The sequence below is a fragment of the Aspergillus nomiae genome (assembly GCF_001204775.2).
Source record: "Aspergillus nomiae NRRL 13137 chromosome Unknown contig00362, whole genome shotgun sequence".
NCBI lineage: Eukaryota > Fungi > Ascomycota > Eurotiomycetes > Eurotiales > Aspergillaceae > Aspergillus > Aspergillus nomiae.
This window is the reverse complement of record NW_015378417.1, coordinates 2,335-21,820: the sequence shown is the minus strand read 5'-3', so window position 1 is coordinate 21,820 and position 19,486 is coordinate 2,335. Positions and strand designations below refer to the sequence as shown.

General features: G+C 49.9%; 9 protein-coding genes across 9 annotated transcripts; 5 read left to right on the top strand and 4 right to left on the bottom strand.

The window, feature by feature from the left end:
* Positions 1-101: 101 nt before the first annotated feature.
* ANOM_008661 (CCDC12/cwf18 family protein) lies at positions 102-716 on the top strand (the record flags this gene model as incomplete). The annotated part of the gene is made up of 1 exon (XM_015553917.1): positions 102-716. The coding sequence occupies one exon, from the start codon at positions 102-104 to the stop codon at positions 714-716; it is 615 nt and encodes a 204-aa protein (XP_015403185.1).
* A 239-nt stretch (positions 717-955) lies between these two features.
* Positions 956-2,048, bottom strand: ANOM_008660 (uncharacterized protein; the record flags this gene model as incomplete). The annotated part of the gene is made up of 3 exons (XM_015553916.1): positions 956-1,718; positions 1,779-1,904; positions 1,960-2,048. The coding sequence occupies 3 exons, from the start codon at positions 2,046-2,048 to the stop codon at positions 956-958; spliced, it is 978 nt and encodes a 325-aa protein (XP_015403186.1).
* An 865-nt stretch (positions 2,049-2,913) lies between these two features.
* ANOM_008659 (putative R3H domain protein) lies at positions 2,914-5,490 on the top strand (the record flags this gene model as incomplete). Its single annotated transcript, XM_015553915.1, has 4 exons — positions 2,914-2,964; positions 3,037-3,827; positions 3,886-4,026; positions 4,083-5,490. 4 exons carry the CDS (start codon positions 2,914-2,916, stop codon positions 5,488-5,490), a joined length of 2,391 nt encoding a protein of 796 aa, XP_015403178.1.
* Positions 5,491-6,270: 780 nt separating this feature from the next.
* ANOM_008658 (hemolysin III family protein) lies at positions 6,271-7,831 on the bottom strand (the record flags this gene model as incomplete). The annotated part of the gene is made up of 2 exons (XM_015553914.1): positions 6,271-7,596; positions 7,652-7,831. The coding sequence occupies 2 exons, from the start codon at positions 7,829-7,831 to the stop codon at positions 6,271-6,273; spliced, it is 1,506 nt and encodes a 501-aa protein (XP_015403177.1).
* Positions 7,832-8,669: 838 nt separating this feature from the next.
* On the top strand, positions 8,670-9,586 carry ANOM_008657 (uncharacterized protein; the record flags this gene model as incomplete). Its single annotated transcript, XM_015553913.1, has 3 exons — positions 8,670-9,031; positions 9,099-9,342; positions 9,430-9,586. 3 exons carry the CDS (start codon positions 8,670-8,672, stop codon positions 9,469-9,471), a joined length of 648 nt encoding a protein of 215 aa, XP_015403173.1. The 3' UTR covers positions 9,472-9,586.
* A 394-nt stretch (positions 9,587-9,980) lies between these two features.
* On the top strand, positions 9,981-11,865 carry PIG-S (GPI-anchor transamidase GPI17; the record flags this gene model as incomplete). Its single annotated transcript, XM_015553912.1, has 2 exons — positions 9,981-10,288; positions 10,351-11,865. Coding segments are annotated over 2 exons (1,797 nt in total), but the record flags the coding sequence as incomplete, so codon positions are not given.
* Positions 11,866-12,146: 281 nt separating this feature from the next.
* ANOM_008655 (uncharacterized protein) lies at positions 12,147-12,965 on the bottom strand (the record flags this gene model as incomplete). Its single annotated transcript, XM_015553911.1, has 1 exon — positions 12,147-12,965. One exon carries the CDS (start codon positions 12,963-12,965, stop codon positions 12,147-12,149), a length of 819 nt encoding a protein of 272 aa, XP_015403175.1.
* A 1,106-nt stretch (positions 12,966-14,071) lies between these two features.
* On the top strand, positions 14,072-15,202 carry sod4 (mitochondrial 37S ribosomal protein mS42; the record flags this gene model as incomplete). The annotated part of the gene is made up of 4 exons (XM_015553910.1): positions 14,072-14,131; positions 14,197-14,377; positions 14,485-14,609; positions 14,672-15,202. The coding sequence occupies 4 exons, from the start codon at positions 14,072-14,074 to the stop codon at positions 15,200-15,202; spliced, it is 897 nt and encodes a 298-aa protein (XP_015403174.1).
* A 344-nt stretch (positions 15,203-15,546) lies between these two features.
* Positions 15,547-19,096, bottom strand: ANOM_008653 (putative C6 transcription factor; the record flags this gene model as incomplete). The annotated part of the gene is made up of 7 exons (XM_015553909.1): positions 15,547-16,346; positions 16,607-16,700; positions 16,759-16,913; positions 16,969-18,253; positions 18,312-18,343; positions 18,415-18,625; positions 18,695-19,096. The coding sequence occupies 7 exons, from the start codon at positions 19,094-19,096 to the stop codon at positions 15,547-15,549; spliced, it is 2,979 nt and encodes a 992-aa protein (XP_015403176.1).
* Positions 19,097-19,486: the final 390 nt, after the last annotated feature.

The following is a 19,486-nucleotide window of genomic DNA, read 5'->3' as shown; positions in this document are numbered from 1 at the left end:
CGCATATTTTTGACCCTGAAACGGGGGAGCTCATTCTTTTCCCTGCAACACTTGCTTTACCTTGCATCCTCTATCTGTTGATATATATTGAGTTTCCCACCATGTCATCCAACCATGCTACTCTCGACGCGGCGGCAACAGAACGCAAAGCTCGACTCGCAAAGCTCGCGGCGCTTAAAAGAAAGCAACCAGAGCCAGAGCCTTTAACAGAATCCAACGCTAAAGATGACGAATCGGAAGACGCTGCCCCCGATGTCACAACCAGATTTCTGTCCGGAAGAAACTATGATGCAGAAACCCGTGGCCCGAAGTTAGGATTCGACCAGGCCCCCGCAGACGGACAGATTACGTTGGAAACACAAGCTGCGGAGATAGCGAAGGCCACTGCAGAGCAAGCCAAGAAAGATGACGAGGTGGATCAACCAATAGATCTCTTCAAGCTTCAACCGAAGAAGCCCAATTGGGACCTAAAACGGGATCTAGATGATAAATTAAGTACCCTCAATGTGAGGACGCAAAACGCAATTGCAAGGCTCGTGCGACAGAGGATAGAGGATGCGCAACGTGCGGCGAAGGCTAGAGACGCGGGGGCCAACGGAGGCCAGACAGGAGAGGAGGTAGGCATCGAGGGCGAAATGTTGGTTGAGGGCATACATGTACGCGAGAGGGAGGAGGAAGATGAACGGAGGGAAAGGGAGGAAGACGACCTGGCATGATCTTGATACCCTAGAAGAGGTGTGATTATAGGTATTTTTGCGATCATTTGTTCCTTCTACATCTGGTTTTAAGGCGCTCGCTGTTGGGGTCTGGCAAAACATATCGAAAAGGCGTTGAGGACATTTTGCGGTCTATCATGTGGACACCGATTTCAATTTATATATGATTCATATTACTATAGTACAGTATCGTAGTGGTAGTTTTTTTTCCTTTTTTTCGTTTTTGTCGTTGCTAAACCTCACATGCCGGGGCGGCCAACATTCATGGCCTGGGTTAATGCGAGACGTTTACTGTAGGGGCTGAGACTCCGCTCCCTTCGAGGCTGAGATACAGTGTGACCTTGACTATGCCCACTCCGCCCATCATGCGCTCGACTATGCCCACTCCGCCCATCATGCGCTCGACTATGACGACCATCTGAATGACCTGAGTGCCTGAAGGTGTCTCTCGAAAGCCTGCTAGGGCGGCTGGGGTCATGCATCGTTTCAGGTGTCACAGACCGTCTTTCCCTTGCAATCCGGCCCTGATCAATGCTCTGGCTTCGGGTCCTCCCTCTCCGGCTACCATCTCTTGACAAGTTTCTAGCTCGCCCGCGCTCCTCAGGGCTAGACTCTCGACGCCTTCGTCTAGTGTTCCTGTCACCCGTCCATTCACGTGATCTGGAACGAGTGCGGTCTTTTTCTCCGTCTGAATAAGAATGAGCAGAATGGCTAGAAGATGAGTCGCTATACCGTCTCTTTCTCAGCTTCTCATGGTGAGAAGAGGTTGACTTCGTCCGGTGAGGTTCGTTTCTCGCACCGTATCCTCTACGGCGAGGTGGTGACTGCGAATGGGATCGACTCGTAGATATCGTAGATACAGAGCTCACAGAATGCGAAGACGCTGACCGAGCCCGCTTTGATGTCTGGCCTTGACTATCCAGGGGGTCTGATTCATTTATGTCTCTTTTACGGCCCCGCTCTTCTTCTCGCTTTGCCAGAAGATCATCGGCTACGCCTTCCCTAGGAATAGGTCAGTGTACTGCGTAAAAATTGCAGATCCAAGCTATTCTGAAATCTTACGAGCGCAATAGATCGTTCGGAGTTTCCGCTGAAAGCTGCGGCCGCAATTTCGGGTTCTGTAATTGCTGCGTACGCGAAGGACGATATTGGTACGGCCGTTCCTGGGCGGTAACTGTGCATTCATAGCTATAGTGCCGTGCAAGAGGTCAGTCAAATGCGAACTGACGACTGAAGAAGGTACATATCTCGTTTTAAGCATTTCTGACAGAGGGTACTGGCAGTCGCCTTAGTAGGGCCTCTAAGGCTGGGGGCATTCCGGTATCGATTCATGAATCCTGACCGTATACAGAGGGTAGAAAAGGCCGCGCAAAGTTCTATGACAGCTTACAATCAAGTCGTATATCGATATAACCCGAATTGTATGAATATCAAACCTCTCTCTGTCGCGGCTGTTGATGCAAGGTGTGGGTCGAAGGCACCGTTTAAACGCGCGGCTAACCGCCCACCAGCAGACAAGCGAAACCCGATCAGTTCAGTTTCGTTCCTTCTCAGCCCAAAAGAACAAAAAAAGACCACCATCGTCGACCTTCCCAATTTCCTCCAACTACAGCGCCGTTTCGGCCTAAGCAGAGTCGTCCGTGCAGTACGACTCCTTCCAGTTTGACTGGGAATAGGGTATTGCTTCTTTTTCCACCATTTTTTTTATCTCTTTTGTCTGAGTAGGAGGAACCCATTCCCCTCTTTAAAACAATCAATGGGTAAAACCATGAACAGATCGCTCTGACCATCGTGTAAGATCAGCCACCTTTCTTGGATCTTCTGTTCTCTGGACGCTATACCTGCTGTCGCCTTTTGCACATCTCTTTGCACTACTGAACGGGCGCGGTCCCTCTCAATATCGACCCACTGGACCTAACTTGCAATAGCTTTCCCTATGGCGAATTACGTTTTCAAAAGATATGCCGTCTTTCTTTTTGGGCTTGTGTGAAGTGGGATCTTTGAGTGGCTTATTGTCGTCTTAAATTTTCGGTTTCGTCCTTGAGTGAACCCGCACGTGTGAAGTCTAGCCATTCAATTCTTCTCATCGGGTTTCTTACCATTCTTCCATTCATCTTTTCCTGCTCGATAATTACCAACCGAAGGAAGGCCAGAGAGAAGAAGATTACGAAATAGTGCAAGGTGTTGCTTGCTAGTTATGGCATCCGAAAATTCCCCAGAAGGAGAGCATTGTCTCTCCTTTGCAAAGGTACGTTGATGTTCCACATGAATCGCTGTCGCAAAGTAGATGATGGTGTCGCCCTTCTGACTTGCGCACAAGATCGCTGCTATGGCCTCACAGTCGAGATCGGAAGTTAACGTGGCATTTGATGAGAAGAATGGTTCACAGTCTGCCAGAGAGCCCCCACGCTCAGAATCTCAGGAGTCGAAACACATCCTGCCGAACCAAATGATCTCGGATAAGGATGATGAAGTCAATGCCGTCGATCGAAGTTTCGATAACCTCTCGCGCACATTACAGGATGTTCATATCACAGAGAAGAAGGACCAAGAGAGTCCCGACTCCCCCGCCGAAATTCAACAAAACGGGTCTCTGAAACGGGAGACATCTTTCGAAGATGACCGTACACATTTGTCAAACTCCTCAACCAAACCGACAAGTTTCGACTCAAAGAGTATGGCCTCGGTCACTACCTTCGCAATGGACGAGAAAGACTCATTACGACCTGATGATAGTGCCAGTGTTCAAGCTGTTGACGAAGAGGAATCCCTTTCCGGAATAGCATCTGGTGCACCGAACTCGCTGACTGGATCTGAAACCGGTACTCGCGGGTTCAGGGATATACAGAGAGCCCGCGCAGTACTGCAAACCACCGGCCCTCTATTCACGGACGGCACCCAGCGGCCAAATGGCGCCATAATCTCGGATTCTGTTTCCAGCAATTTTGTTATCGCCAACCAGGAAGTTTTTCGGAGTGGGCAGTCCATATCCATGCATCCATTTCCAATGGAACCAGATGAGAAACTTCTCGAGGCAATGAAGTCCCCGAAAGATCGTCTCTTGATTCTGCAGCTAGAGGAGAAAGTCAGACATTTTATTCAACATTCTAAGTGAGTTGACGTACCATGGCTCGCTCATATCTCGTTTTTAGCTAACATGTCATTGCAGGGAGCAATCCCTAGAACTGCCACCTTCCAATGCGTTTGGGCGCCTGCTTGCCCATAAATTAGGCGATTACTACCATTTAACTCATTTCGTGGACAACAATGTAACATCGGTTCGACTTCATCGAACTCCTTTCACTCGGCTGTAGGGACCCCACCCTTCTGCATTTACGAATAATGTCCTAACATTCATCTCCTTAGACCTACGCCTCTCTCTGCTATACATGCCGCAACAAACAACACCCCACCCCCTGCTATGCCTGCCATGAAAATCATGCGTCGTACCGACAGTGAGCGGCCTTCTACCGAAGGAAGTGCAGCGGCGAGCTCTGCATTTGCTTCAAAGACTGGATCAGAAGCTGGTGATAGTGCAAATGACGGAGAGCGTGGTAGCTCTTCAGCAGGAGCTACCCCGGCCAAGGACCGGTTAACGCTTACCAGGGAAGAACGGGAGGCCAAGTATCAAGAAGCTCGGGAACGGATATTTCGCGATTTCCCAGAAGCAAAGCCTTCAGATAGCGCAAATGGCGAACAAGGAACCAACATGTCGCGCTCGAGTTCGACCAATGGGCGTAAAAAGGCACAGCGGCAAAAGACACCACATGATGACAGCTTTGAAGTCAGGTCTCAGTTCAATGTCTACTACCCTGGGGCTCACTATCCTCATGGACCAGGTCCCTACAATATGGCCGCCAATGACTCTTCTTCGTTCGCCGGCCAGCCATGTATGGTGGGACCTGGTGTAACCCCGCCGGGCATGGGTTATGCTCATAATGGCCAAAATGGGGCCATTTACCCTAGCCATATGAATATGGGCTCCATGCCTCATTATTCAATGCCCGTGTCTCCTCAGATGACCCCAAGTGGACCGTGGCAGAATGGTGCTGTACCTCAGCAGTCCCCATTTTCTGGATATGCCTCTATCAATCAGTCACCGGCGATGACATCCACGAAATCCTCACCTGCGTTGAACAGCTATCCTGTGCCAAACGCTGTACAATTTCAGCACCCTCCTCAAGGATGGTCCTCCACACCATACCACGGAGGCTACCCGCAGTCCTCGCATAGGAACCAACCTCCAATGCCATGGCCAAATTATCCGTCTCAACCAGTCACTCCCACATCCTACCCATATGGTCAATATCCTGGGCAACCCATGAATACGGGCAATGCAAGTATCCATCCGTTACCGGGAAGCTTCAATCGGTCCCCATTCAACCCCCAGACACGTTCATTTGTTCCTGGCGGTACGTCCTTGGCACGGCACCCAAGCAAGAATGGTCAGCATGGTATGAATTCATACCCTACTATGCAACCTGGTGTTCAGCCTCAGTGGGCTGGTTATCAAGAAGCTAGTAAGAATTTAGAGGCAACAGCGCCCGTGGCGATCAATACTCCTCGCGGGCTACCCGCGGGTAGTAGAGACTCCATTGCGAAATGGGGGACACCGTCCCACCTTCCTCCTAAGCCACCGCCATCTGAAGTTCCATCTGAGTTCGATCTGAAACATCGGGCCGGGCCCACGACTACCCACCCTTACTCTGGAAACACCCATCCGAATAATAAGAATGGCCCGCTCGTCGTGTCAGGAGGAGCAAGAGGCAACTAGCTGGTTTGTTCGTGGCATTTGATCATGTATGATCCTCCTAGCCTACGCGTTTTGGGGCAGTGACATGTCTTTTTAAAGATAGGGATATTACTGTTTCATGGCTATCTCTGGCAGATAGACGTGTGAGAACAAGGTGATGCGCTCAATGTCGTGCTGGTGTGATTTATATGATTCCTGACAGCTTCTTGCTGTCACGTTTGCTAGATCCGGGCGGAGAGAAGGTTTGAGATAGTCAATAAGATACATCAATCTCTACGAATCAATCTTCAAATCGTGGGATTTTCCAGCGTGAGAATGTCGTAAGTTCCATGTACAAGTATGCTCTTTTAACAAAATATGAACACGAATAAACGCCTTCAGTTTTAGGAATTGAGGATCCAAAGCTATCCTTCAGAACCCCGTGATCCCTTAAATCCACATACAAAGGTTGAAGCCATGCGTTCCAGTTTTCAAGCGTATCTCCGCAAGCCCCTGACACATGCTGTGGATAGACATGCAGAGGACTAGTAGCGAAAGGTATTATAACATGAAGACAGCTAGCCAACGCTGCAAATCCTAAAATAAAATATATACAAGAACGGTAAGTATGGAAGGGTACCAGAAGGACTCAAGTACTCCATTCATGCAACTGCCGGTCTAGATTAGGATCCGGCGGACATCTATATTCAACGAGCGGCTGGGCATCCAAAGTATCTAACCCGGCAGCCAAGGTCTATGTGCGCGCGAAGATTGATCCCATCATATACGCCATAACAGTAGAGAAGCCAAGCGGCAGAGGCTTCAGGAAGTCAAGTGCGGACATTCTCCCTTAGCTCTCTGGAAAGCGCCTGCAAACAAATCTTGCATGGCGCAATAGTGGAACAGGATGCCGCCTAGGACGGCGAAATGCCAAATATTGTGGCTTCCACCCACGTAGTCGAAAAGACCGGGGCGCCACCGTTCGGGTACCTGAGAAGCGTAAATGCAAGCCCCAACGAAATACACGAGAATGCTTTTCACGACGGGTGCGTAAAAGTACAGACACCAGGCAAAGCCTCGGGTATAGGTCAGTTGTGCTAACGGCGCGAAACCCGTTAGGGCAAGCGTAACGTAAAATGCCACACGAGCCCAGGCAAAATCAGCGCGGTTGAAGGTCGGGTGCCAGGGGAGAATGACACCACCGATTCCGAGGGACATCGTGAGAAGAATGTATGTCCATCGCGAAACGGGTTCACAGTAAAACGCAGTGTATTCCGTCGTCACGATCGAAGCAGCAACGAGCATTGAGATGCCAGTATAGTCCACGCAGGCGAAGCGCTCCATCAGCCCCTGGTTGGCAATGCTATTCATGGTGTGCCAAAGAGTACTGCAGACTAGGCACTTGCATGCAGCAAAGAAGAACACCGCGGCAATCAATACATCCGTCTTGGTACTCAAGTGGAAGTTTGGATTCAAAGGATAGAAGTAAAAGGCGACCGAGAGGACGATGAACAGACCGATCAGGTGAGACCAGATGTTGACCAATTCATTGGAAAAGGTAAACATGGACGTGAAGCATTCTACCTTAGAATGCGTGAACCGATATCCTTCCAGAATGTGCGGGTTCACACGCCATGGATGTGGAAGGTCTGCATAGGCAATCAGACGCTTCTCCTGAGCTAGCGCAATGGCCTGGTCGATATTTTCACGCAGAGCATCCTTCGCTTTCCGGGCGCGTTCCATTCCCTCATCGACCACTTCTCGGGCGTGGACCAGCTTCGAATCCATAGCCTTCCACCCGTCATCGAGGGTGCCGTAGAACCCACGGTCTCGAACCGCATGCGCCCGAGCTTCCAACTCCGACAAGAACGACTCCATCAAGCGAACGCCCGCTTGTGCCTTTTGTTCCAAAGTTTCTTTGGTTGCGAGAGCATCCTTGTAGCCGTCTTCAAGCGTCTCCACTAGGATCTTGGCCCGCTTCTTGCCTCCGCCCATGAGCTCTCCAGAAGCGTAGGAGCAGGAATCTCTAACCGCCTCAAGCGTTGCATAACCTCTGCGTAAGCTGGCATCGATCTGTACCATGTGTGAGCGGCGATAGTCCTCAAGCCAATGTAGCCGTCTCTCTAATTCGGCCAGGAACAGTTCCACCTAGAGAATCGTTAGGATGTGAAGCCGAAGAGGAAAGAGCAGTAGAGATCAGTACCCTCAAAAAGACTGCGTCGGCATCATAGTCACAGGATAGTTTTCTTGCAGCATGGAAGGAATGCCTCCGCCGACGATCCCGGACCAAGGCTGTCTCCTCGGACGGGGTGGCATAAGCGCTGGAGACCGCAGTTTCATCGAGATAAGACTCGAGGGTCACTGATTGAGCCGAACAAGCCATGATGTACCCCTTTCAATTTCTTTTTGTTATGTATTTTTTGTCCCTTCCCTTTCTTTTTGCCCGTTTACCCACTTCCTCAGGGGGTTCCGATCAAATCAGCATGACCTGGAAGGTAGACAAAACATTAGATCGTCCGAAGTGGATTTATGTTTGGGTCTCGGGTATCGGAATCTCGGCATTCATTCCAGGGCGGACGTTACTTACAAGAGGTAAGAGGAGTGGAGATTCTCTGGTGGGACGAAATCAGATTCGATGTCGCAGGGGCTTCAGGTTCGGTTGATTGCTGTTATGATTCGCAAGGTGAAAAGACCGACGTGAGGTGGGAGAAGAAGGAATGAAGAGGGAGGCGGAGGTTGGAGAGAAAAAGGAAAGGAGGGAGTGACTTGGTTGAATGAATGAACAAGTTGAACGAAAGAGTGGGGAAGAGCAAAAAAGAGTTGAGATCGGAAGAAATAAACAAATCAATTAAATCCAATAATTCAATTTCACCACCAATAAATCATATCCTTTTGGGACGAGAGCGTCATTCTTCTAATTAATATTTTTTTTGTTTCTTCAACCCCCAGCAAGATTTCTACGAATTATAGTCAATTGATGTACTACATTACATGTACATGTAAATAAATACACATGGACTGGAATCGTTCGGCCCATCAGCAATCGCATTGTCCCCACGTTTCAGTTCTTATCGCCGCCTTCTTTCCTTTCCCTCACGAAATTCATTCTTCCTTTCCTCCTCCCAATCGCCACCACCACCACCACCGCCAAATCACCGTGTCTTCTGAGACCACACTTGCCTCCCTTGGCCCAGACTTCTTTCGATTAAAAGTTTAACACCATGGCGGCTATGGCGGTTCGCGACATCGTGGTGGATCAGTCTCTCCTACCTGTGCTCAATAGCAGCGCCGTGACCCGTGAACAATGTGACAAGCTCCTCGCATTACTTGACCCGACCGGGGATACCGCATCGTCGAATTCCCAAGAAACCATCCTCGCAGCATCGAGAGAACAGAAAGAACTATTCGCGCTTCTTGCTCGACTCCGCGGTCTGAATCGTGAAGCCATTCTCCGTGTCCGTGAAACCAAACAATCGACGGCCGAAGCTCGCCAGGAGATCGACCGGTTACACCTTCAGCTGCAGAACCTGTATTACGAACAAAGACATTTGACGGGCGAGATTGCGGCGTGCGAGTCTTATGAGTAGGTGGATGCCGACGGCGAATTTTGGTCACAGGGATCTTGCTAACGGCGTCGTTCCTCCAACCAGTCACAAATATCTGTCTCTTCCTTTAATACCGGTCGAAGAGTTCCTCACTCTTTTCCCCGAACACAGAGACTCCGACCCCCATGAGCTCATGATTGCTCGCATCAATCATGAACATGCAGAGCGAGAGAAACTAGAACAGGCGCGCCAAGCGCTTCTGAAGCGGAAACAGGCTCTGATTGCGGAGAATAATAAGCGCAAGGAAGACTTGGCCAGTTTGGATCAAGATCTGGAAAGGTTCATTGACGTATGTATTGACTTGTCACCCCCTTGGCTTTCTTCCCTCCCAATCATGGGTAATGGTTTCAATTTACTAATCTGATCATCTCAATAGGCTGCTAAACCAATCCAGAAGATTTTCGAGAAAGAGTACTAAAAAACTAAAAGTTATGTTGATCGTCTTGCATTGAAGTTAGCTGGTGACATCAGGCGCCTTGGTTGAGATACCCCTATAGTTCTGTTTTACAGGGAGGTTTTAGTACGAGACGGATTTAATGTTTAAAGGGATGCTCCGTACGGTTCTGATAGTATCTCTTGTCTTTCAACTACTCTATCTAGAATGAATTCATTGCGATACATTGCGGTCTGCGGGTTTGTAAACGATATAACGCTGGACTACTTGCAGAAACATTACTGGCAAGTACCATAGTTTGGGAAATAGGAGCAAAAGACAAAATAAAAAGGGAAATCTCAAAGAAACGGTGAGACACAGGGAAAGAATTGTAGCATTTGGGGGGAATTTCGTCGTTGTTGGACGTTCAAAGCCGAACTGCGGCTTTCTGGTTGATCACCCCAAGCCTGTGCGCGTTGATTGATTTCATCTTCCCCGACAACTTGTCCTCCGCCGTCACATCCCACTCATCACCAGCACATTTCGTGTTTCGGTGACTCGCTACCCCCAATAAGAAAAGCTGCTTGTAAAAAAGCATGTCCTGGTCATGACTAGCAAGAATGAAGACCCGGGGTCTTCACAGACTACCTCCACGCCCACGAACGACACGATGAGCTCCAACACCGGCGCACGACGTCTCCCCTCGCCCGAGAAATCTGAGGCTATCCAGACCCGGTTTAAGGTCATTGCCGCCTTTTGGGCCGTCATTATATTCCTGGGGTTTCCAATATGGTGGAAGACGACATCTATCTACCGGGCCCGACTGCCCATCCAGAACATGGTCGAGTGGGCGGATGGAAAGGTACTTTAGCGTTCACCTTCACTGCTGCAATGTACCAATTCTGACTGGTTATCACCCTACAGACCTGTCGTCCAGTTTTCCCCCTTGAGATTCACTTTGAAACGCCGTCCCTGCCAGAGCCAGAGGCACACCATCTCTTGCGGACTACTCAGCACACTCTCGATGATCTGAACGAATTCTCCGCCCACCACCTTCGCCTGAAGCTTTCAGAAGAGAACACCGTCGCTAGCCATGAAGACATACTGGAACAACCGCAGCCGGTCCTGGATGGAAAAGCCGATACTGCGTTGACGGTTCGACTGCTACCTCAGGAGGATTTGGCGGCACCTCGGTCAGAGCTTCATCCGGACACGACCCGGCTCGACGTATATTACCCCCCAAGCCAGATCCCGCTGCCTTCCGCATCAAACCCGCCCTTATCAGCTTATATCGCTGGAAAGTTGCAGGATCTATTCACAGAAGAAAAGGCCATCATTGCGCAGGTATTATCCGACAACAATGTCGGGGGCGCCAGCACACTCACTGCTTCCTCGTCGAATAATCAGCAGCAGCCTTCCGCCATTCTCAATTCCATCTCCCCGCAGCTCGCGGAGAGCATCACCAGGCGTCTGCGAAGGTCTATGAAATATGCGGAAACGTATCACCTAGCCTTTTCTCTGTTCACCCCTGGGTCCGAACCTTCCTCGTGGGACGTTAAGGCCGCGGTGGAAGAGTACATATCACCGCTCCTGCAGGCTTTCGCGCCCATAAGCAATTTTACCATTGATACCCAAGTTCAGCTCTACGCGACTTCTGCTCCGACTGCACCACTGCCTGAGTACGACGAAACACAGGCTGCTTGGACGCTGAAGAAAGAAGATCTCAGCGCTTTCATCAACGCGGCTGAATGGCCCTTAAGCCCAAGTATTGGGAGTGGACCGACCATCAACTTCATTCTTTACGTTCCTGCGCCGTCACAGTCTCCCATGGTCGTGAAGGAGAGCAGCGCAACTAGCTGGATCATTCCTCAATGGGGTGGTGTTTTCCTCTTAAACCCCCCTCTGTCGACCGCCGATCATTCATCCAATCCACCACACCTGTCTCAGGAGACTCTTCGTCCCGCATTCCTAACTTTCTCTCATCAACTCCTTACGCTTCTCGGCGCTCCCGCCGCGCCGGCGTCTCTTCCCTTCCGTCTCCAAACCCTCATCCGGATCCGTGCTGCCACCCTCCTTCTCTCCGCCTCGTCAACCATGGGCTCCCTTGCCCGTTTGACCGAGTCCCTCCCTTCCATTCCTATCCCAGCTAATGTAGCGACATCCGTATCAACGACTCTGTCTCATCTCGCATCCACATGTGAGCATCTCCGCGAAGGTCGTTTCCAAGCGGCTCTCGCGGACGCTCGGGTGGCCGAGACAGCGGCAGAGCGCAGCTTCTTCGAAAAGAGCATGGTGGGCCAGGTTTATTTCCCCGATGAGCATAAGGTAGCTGTTTATTTGCCCTTATTGGGCCCGATTGGTGTCCCTCTTATCGTAGGGCTTCTAAAGGAAGTCAAGCGGGTTGTTACTGGTCTGAAGGCCAAAAAACAACAAACATAGGCTTGCCCTCGCTATCTAATTGTATCACCACAGAGCTTTTCTCTTTTAATAGGAAATTTCACTTTCACATATGGGGCTATTACCGGCTGATATGTCAGTTGACAGTAGAACAAAAGGTTGTGTCTCAAGTACAGCGGAATTATAACGAAGCAGGCCAAAATGTCAGAGTAAGCCAAAGCGTTCAGATAGAAAATAACTTCAGACACCGGTGCGCCTTATTTATTTGCTAAGAGAAGTCATACACGAGAAAAGCAAAATGATAAGCAAAAGAAACCTGATTACTATACATTCCGTGTCGTTGGTAGGTTGGTTCTACTTGGTTCAGGAGACTCGGCTACCTTGAAGCATGGATCACCTTTTTTATTCATGAATCCGACCCGATCAAACATCTCCACAAAACCCTTGTCCGGTTCAATCGAAATGTAATGCCCTCGTTTCTGCGACCCTGTGCCCGGAAGCCCACCTGGAGGAGTGTATACCTTGATACTCTCGGTACTGAGTTGCCGTTTGACCTGCGGCGGTGGAGTAACAGGTACCTTGGGTATATTATCCATGTCATGGACGGCGGTTTTGGGGGTCGGGCCGAATAGACTCTTGACCCTAGTTCCTGTGCGGTGGAGCACTGAGCGTGAGGAACTCCGGCGGGAGCGACCAAGGAGGAAGTCAGTACGGTAGGAGCTCTCTTCGGATGGAATGGGATGAGATATGCTGAATGGTGTATTGTTGTATGCGCTATCATGACAAGGACGCTTCCCGTGAGCGTTATTGCGCCCATTTCGACGTCTTCTCCAGCAGAACATTGCCGCCGAGGCAAGCACGGCTCCAAAGATAGCTCCCGGGAAAAAGCCGGCTATAATGGCTTGAGTTGGGAATGAAGGACATGCTGCTGGAACCGACGTTGAGGTCGAATTCGCTTCGGTCATGGGGGAGTTGGAAGCTGAATTCGCATCAGAGGGCGATAGTGTTGTTGGCTTCAATTGATCAGTTGTGGGTAAAACATCTGATGCCGTGGATGACACTGAAACTATTGACGATGTCCCGGTGGTTGTCGATGTAGGATTCTCACCGAGGGCTGTAGTAGAGGAGATCTTGTTGTCCATCTCACACAGCTTGTTTCCTTTGCATTTATATCCGAACGGACAGCATGAATTGCCACACTTGGGCAGCTGATCATCGAGTCTGATGGTCTTCACTGGGTTTGTTGGGTGAAGGGTAGCATTTTGCAGCTGTACGTCGCAATTGATGGGTTCAATGTATGTGCACGTTTGACCCTTAGGGCAACATATGGCCGAGCTTGCATTGTCTAGGCTAATGCAGGTTGAGGAAGAAGGACAGCAAAATGAGCCTGGCAGCCCAGCAGCTCCACATTTCTGGTATGAACTTGGACATATGTCTAAATCCCGTAGTGCCAAATGGAAGGCATGGTTCGGCGTGATCATTGCAGATATTACTGATACGAGGAACAGTAATGGAGGTTTCCCATATACTAGATCAGCGAAAGTTGCTCTCGCCATACTGGCTATGTTAATAGCTCCTCGCGGGCGCAAGTTGCAGGGTAGTCGTCCTTGAAAGGAAGAAGAACAGAAGGCTGGCCGATGTCAGATTAAGGCAGCTATAGCAAGAAGATGAATTGACAAAGACGGAGCATTGATGAGAGGTGATTCCATTGATGGGCTTGGAGGAAGATTAAACAACGAGATACAGACAAAGGACGCCCTCCTTTGAGATCCGCATATTGAATTAGATAAGGCCAATCAAGAGCTCATACAGCGTAAGCGCTGGATGCTGCCTAAAATACCTCTTCTGCTTCTGCTGCAGGGCCACTGGTCTGCAAGCGCCGGGGTCCCAGAATAGTGACGAGGTATGGGTCTCGGCGCAGCTGGCTTCGATGCGAGTGGACGGGATAGGCGCCAGCGACCCAGACATCATGAGAGAGTTAAACATAGCACGACCTAGAAGCTCTTGTCCGAAAGGCTAATCTTCGTCAGAGTCGAGAGACGTTGAAGAAAGAAGCAAGATGAAGAAACGGTCTGGATGGAGAGGAGTAGATCCTCGGCTCCTGATTGGATGGTGACGGGACCAGCTTACTTCATCGGCACTAGTCCCGAAGGAGCAATGTCCAATCTTGCCCGGCGATGGAAATTCTGCGGTTTTGCTGCTGCTTCTCCGTGTGAGCATCTAAACTCGTCAATTGCCAACCATCATCATGCTTCCCCGACTCCTCCGGCCGCAGAGCACGCTGCGTGCTGTCTCTTCCCTCACACAGGTGAACCATGTCCGATCTCTCAATGGCCACATCGCTCCGATTACTGATCGCGTGTTACGCTACAGAAACCCGCCTCCGCTCTCCCACGCTTCCAGACTCGCGGATTGCATCGTGTGCCCCAGTTGACTCACGATACCCACTTCAAGAACAATGGCATTCCGGAGCTGTTATCACCAGAGGCTTTCGACTTCGCTTGGACGCAATACCAGACCCTTTTGATTGACAAGTTGAATCTTCTTACACAGGGTGAGCTTCATTCTCCCGAGCGGCCGATAGAGCGCGGACCCAAGTCATTCCTGATTTCGGAAGAACTACAAGTATACGGATTGGATTTTAACATGGCTTCGTTGCAGATACCGTCGATGCGGATGCGAAACCTGGAGAACTGCTGGTCAAGTACTCCCGGCGCCCAGAGATGGCCTCCGTATTCAACTACGCCTCTATGGCTCATAACAACCATTTCTTCTTCAACTGCTTGGTAAGTTTGTGGAACTGCATCGTGTAACTACGGACTACGATTTAATATCGCCCTCTCAATAGTCGCCCACCCCTACTCAGATCCCGGACAAGTTCGCCAAGGACATCGTTGATACCTGCTCCTCGATCGAATCCCTGAAGCTTGACTTCCTTGCAACTGCCAATGCTATGTTTGGCCCCGGATTTGTGTGGCTGGCCAAGAACCTGGAGAGGGAAGGATTGATGCACATCTTCTGTACCTACAATGCAGGCTCCCCCTACCCGGCCGCTCACTCCCGCCGGCAGCCCGTTGATATGGCTACGCACTCCCCCGACGCTCCATTGGGCAACCAATTTGCTGGAGCGATGGGCGCTCACTCCGCGAACCAGAAGAGCCTGGCTCCTGGTGCCGTCGATGTTCAGCCCATTCTCTGTGTCAACACATGGGAGCATGTATGGATGATGGACTACGGTATCGGTGGAAAGGCTGAATACCTCGAGCGCTGGTGGGATCGCATTAACTGGGAGGTTGTGTTCGATAATTACAACGCAGTCAGCTCGATGAAGGGCACACGGCATGCGGCCAACCGGAACCGCAGCCTGAGCATGCTATGAAGGAAAAATGTTCTACAGGGCGGATACATATGTGATTCCCCCCCTCCTTTCATGTCTTGATAATTGTATTATATACTACATGGTTTGGCTGTTCAGGGTTTCTTTATATCTGGGTCTAATTGTACAGCGATTGATCGCAAAATAGAAAAAGAATAAGACTCAACATAGAGACACCGCGACGCTGTAACGATCTATGTCTAGTCGTAACCATGCGCCAAACTCCACGAAGCACACCATATATGTAAATGCGAAAAAAAACCCCCATGCATCCCCAATACGCAGCAGCGCATATCTCCAAACACTTCCCGATCCCTCAGGCAGACCCGACGGAGGAACGACCTCAACTACCTCCTTCCCTCGACATCTCTAATCCTCTTCTCAAAAGCCTCAATCATAACACCAGCCATCTGTCCCTCGACAGCGCTCATCATAGCCGCATGCAACTGATTCCGGAACTCAAACTGAATTTCCAAGTCAACTTTGGTCATCGGCTTCTCACTCTCCAACGGCACCAACTCCCACTTCGTGCTCAAATATTCGAAAATACCCTCATTCGCCCCAGGGAAGTTCCCACCTGCCTGTCCGTCTTTGGAATCAATCCCGAACTTGGCCCCGCTGCGCGCTTCAACGATCCACCGACTCCGGTCGCAATCGACCCGAGATGTGAACGTTTCGCTCAACGGCCCGTAGCCGACAGTCAGGAAGGCGCGGGTGGGATACCCTGTTTCTGGATCGCGGTGGGTCACTGTCGAGGCTGTGAGGAAGGGGAGGAACTGGGAGTAGGATTCCACCGAGGCGATCACTTTGTAGAGGGATTCCGGGGCGTAAGGAAGGGCACGGGTGGCGGTAAGGGTGCGGCCATTGTTGTTGCTGTTGTTGCCGTTACCATTGTTTGAGAGTAGGGAGGCTATGGAAGGGAGATGGAAGGATCGGAGTGTTTCGCAGTTTGCTAGATACGGCGTTCTGGTGCTTGGTGATGTTGATGGTATCGTTGGTCGTTGGAGATATTGCGACGGGGTTGCGAGGTTTCGCGATGAGGGGTTTATGCGACGACTGAGATGTCGCGGGAGCATGGATGGTCTCATATTGTGTTCCCGTGGGAGGATCAGCGACAGTGATGTTGGGTCAAGAGTTTCGAGAGGCACTGTCGGAGTTGTTGATTTTTGGGACTTTTTTTTCCTTGTTCCGGCTCGGGGAGTTTTATCCACGCGGGCTCGGGACGTGCCGAAGGTTCTTCTAGCAACTACTTTACTATCTATAAATGTACTATGTAACAAGTACGTAGCGAACTATGTATATTGACAGCGTGAGATACTTCGTTTTAATTGAGATATACTCTTTTCGAATGGAAATCAATGTGATCGCCTGTTCCACTGACCATGTCATGTTACTGCTGCGAATTACTATCTACGATATCACTAAACGCAGGATCAGGACACCAGAGGTTGTTGGTCTTTGAAGGCTGTGTGGGGCCCTGAACTTGTTGGTCCCACAGATTCTATCGACGGGTCAGACCTGAGTGCTATAGAGATGAGATCCGGCTTCATTGAGCTTACCCAGTCGAGATTAGAAGGGGCATCAAGCATCCCTTCGATCACGTCCAACGATGTGAAAGGCGATTCTATAATATCCAGCCTAGGTATCTCGCTCGACGTAGCAACGGAGTATGGTGCGTTTGCCGCACTCAAGCTCTCATACGATGGAGGTGGAGCTAAAAATGGCATGAGCTGTAGTCGTGAAAGTACTCGGTTAATGGATTTCCTTACCGGTGTGCATATCAACCGGCCGGTCATCTGGGTTGCCAGCTGCCGGTCGTTTAATCGGTTGTGTTGTGCTCAAAACACCTTTCTTAACCCTACGAAGCATAATTGTCAATGCAGCATATGCTTTCTGTGCATCTGTCGACCGTCGGCGACTTTGCTCAAAAATTTGATGGGATGTTTCTAAGCTCGTTAGAAGGTCTTCACGTCCTTTGATAACGACCGTTACATCGCTGTTCATGATCGGGTCCGCCGGAGGATCATAGGATAACTCTAGACAGATGATCATCGCAGCAAGCAGATAGTCGGCATTCTGAAGTGAATTTGGGAACTGTCTGTCGCGATACAGGATTCCTCCAGGCTGAGTTTCATGGTGCAGGTCTGCTTGATGGCGGAGTATCTCCTTGGATGCACTCATGCACACCCATCTCGAATATGCATATCGGAGATTACTGTGAACTTCACCTAAGTAACGTCGGTGGAGCACACAGCGAGCTTTTTGATACAATAGTTCCAATGTGTACCGCCGGAGAATCAGGTCTGATGGGTCTGCGAACGATTGATCCACTGGCCGTATTCGAAAGTTAAAAGGAACAAGACCATAGACTTCCTCCAGCCGACGGTCAATCTCAAGAATTTCGTCGTAGGTCACGGATTTCCGCGAATATGCAAGATCAGAGATTTTACCAAACACGGCCATGATTCTCGATTTCGCTCGAATATAGGACGCAGTAGTGAGCTCAGACTCTGGTCGCGATGGTGGCAGGTGCGTGGTACCTTCGCCGAAGTCTTCGTCGCATATATTGCGCGGTAGCTCGACATCATCTTGCCAGTCCTGTATCGTACGTGGCAGACCAACTTGAAACGAGATCAAGGTGTCGAGTTGACGCATAGTCGCCCAAACACGTCTCCTCATTTCGCCTTCATAAGCGGAGATGCTGGGGAAATGCCGCGGATCACGATGATATCCCGTCCGCATCGCTAACCTAATAGTGATTCCAAGGAGGAAGGAAACGCTGACTTGGGCATCGTTGCTACGATAAAACTCTCCTAAGGTATAATAGAAAAGTGCCTCGACCTTATACTTTCCAGGCTGCGTGTAATTTGACTGGACAAGGCACTGTGCGGCTCGCTTCCTGAAGGTACTGATGATGTACCCAGAGTCTTCTAAGTAGACTGGTAAGGGCTCCCCCAGACGTTGTTGAATCGTAACCGACAGGGTGAGAATAGCGTACAAAAATGCTAGCCACGAAAGAGACACATCCTGTGGAATGGACCAGAATAGATTATACTGCGTACAAGATTATCAAGTGTTCGCTGCCACTATTATGCCAGATAGGGGTTCATACCTCTTTTTGAAACGTGGGAAAATGAATGGTGGCTATGAATTAGTTAGTCATTTTAGTGACTACGCCTGAGGTTCAAACACTACAGAGAGATCTGAGTACATACATAACACAGGTTCTTTGCTATTGATGAATTGTGCTACAAGTCGATCTGTCACCGGCCGTGGCGGAATGTCAACTAGCAAGTCTTCTTTGCTCACTGCTTTATTCAATCCTAATAGAAGAGTCGGGGATGGTGTGTTGAGTTGACCGTCGTCAAGCGCTTCGTCATCTGAGATACCATTGCCTTCTTGCAAGTATTCCCGAACGCCGTTAATCTGCGAGTGTCTAGTTAGAACAAGATAAATAAGGGGGAAATAACAATGGAGACATTGAAGTTCACTGACTTCCTCGAGTATAGCAGTCCAGTGAGCACCGTCAATATAACTCGTTCCAGTATTTTCCACTACCAGCTTACTAGACGGGTCCAGAGGAGACTCCTTAGGCTCACTAGTAGAAGGCGTCCTTAGGGTTACTCGAGCGTCAGTTCCCCAGCTCGTAGACGACCCCTCATGTTCCTCTGGCCTACGAATGTCATGGTTTTCTGCCAGACTCTTTTTCTGAGTCAATGATAGAATCAAATTCTCGAGATGCTGCAGGCGGTCCTGGACAAGACTTGGACTCGTTCGGCCATGCGAAGCCCTCCCTCGAGGACCCCGACCGACAAAGGTGCAGGAGAGAGCTTCGCCTCTCTTCTTGCAGTTCAAGCACGGATATGTACGGCAGCACTTGAGTCTGAGCCGAGTCATTAATACTAGGTAATCACGTGGGGGGGGTAGGGGGTTGAGTTGAGGGCTTACTTTCGGCTTCTGCAGGCTGTACAAGAGAGCTGGACTCTAGTTCTCTTTTTCTCTGTGGATGACAACGAAGTTGTGTAAGTGTCTCTAGGAGTGGAATCCGTCATATCTGTAATATATAGTATACGGTGTCCCGATCTTCCAAAAGTTGATTAGGAAAACTAGGTTGCTGGAGATAGAGATCGAGGAAGAAGACATGTTGGGTGTACGTAGTAAGACGTGACTTCGGTCTCCGTCCCGTTATCTCCGTCGCTTTCCAGTTGAGCCAGATAAATTCATATTGCCACCACCAAAGGTATATGATACTTGAAGATGCTCTGAACTATACAAGTCTACTAACAA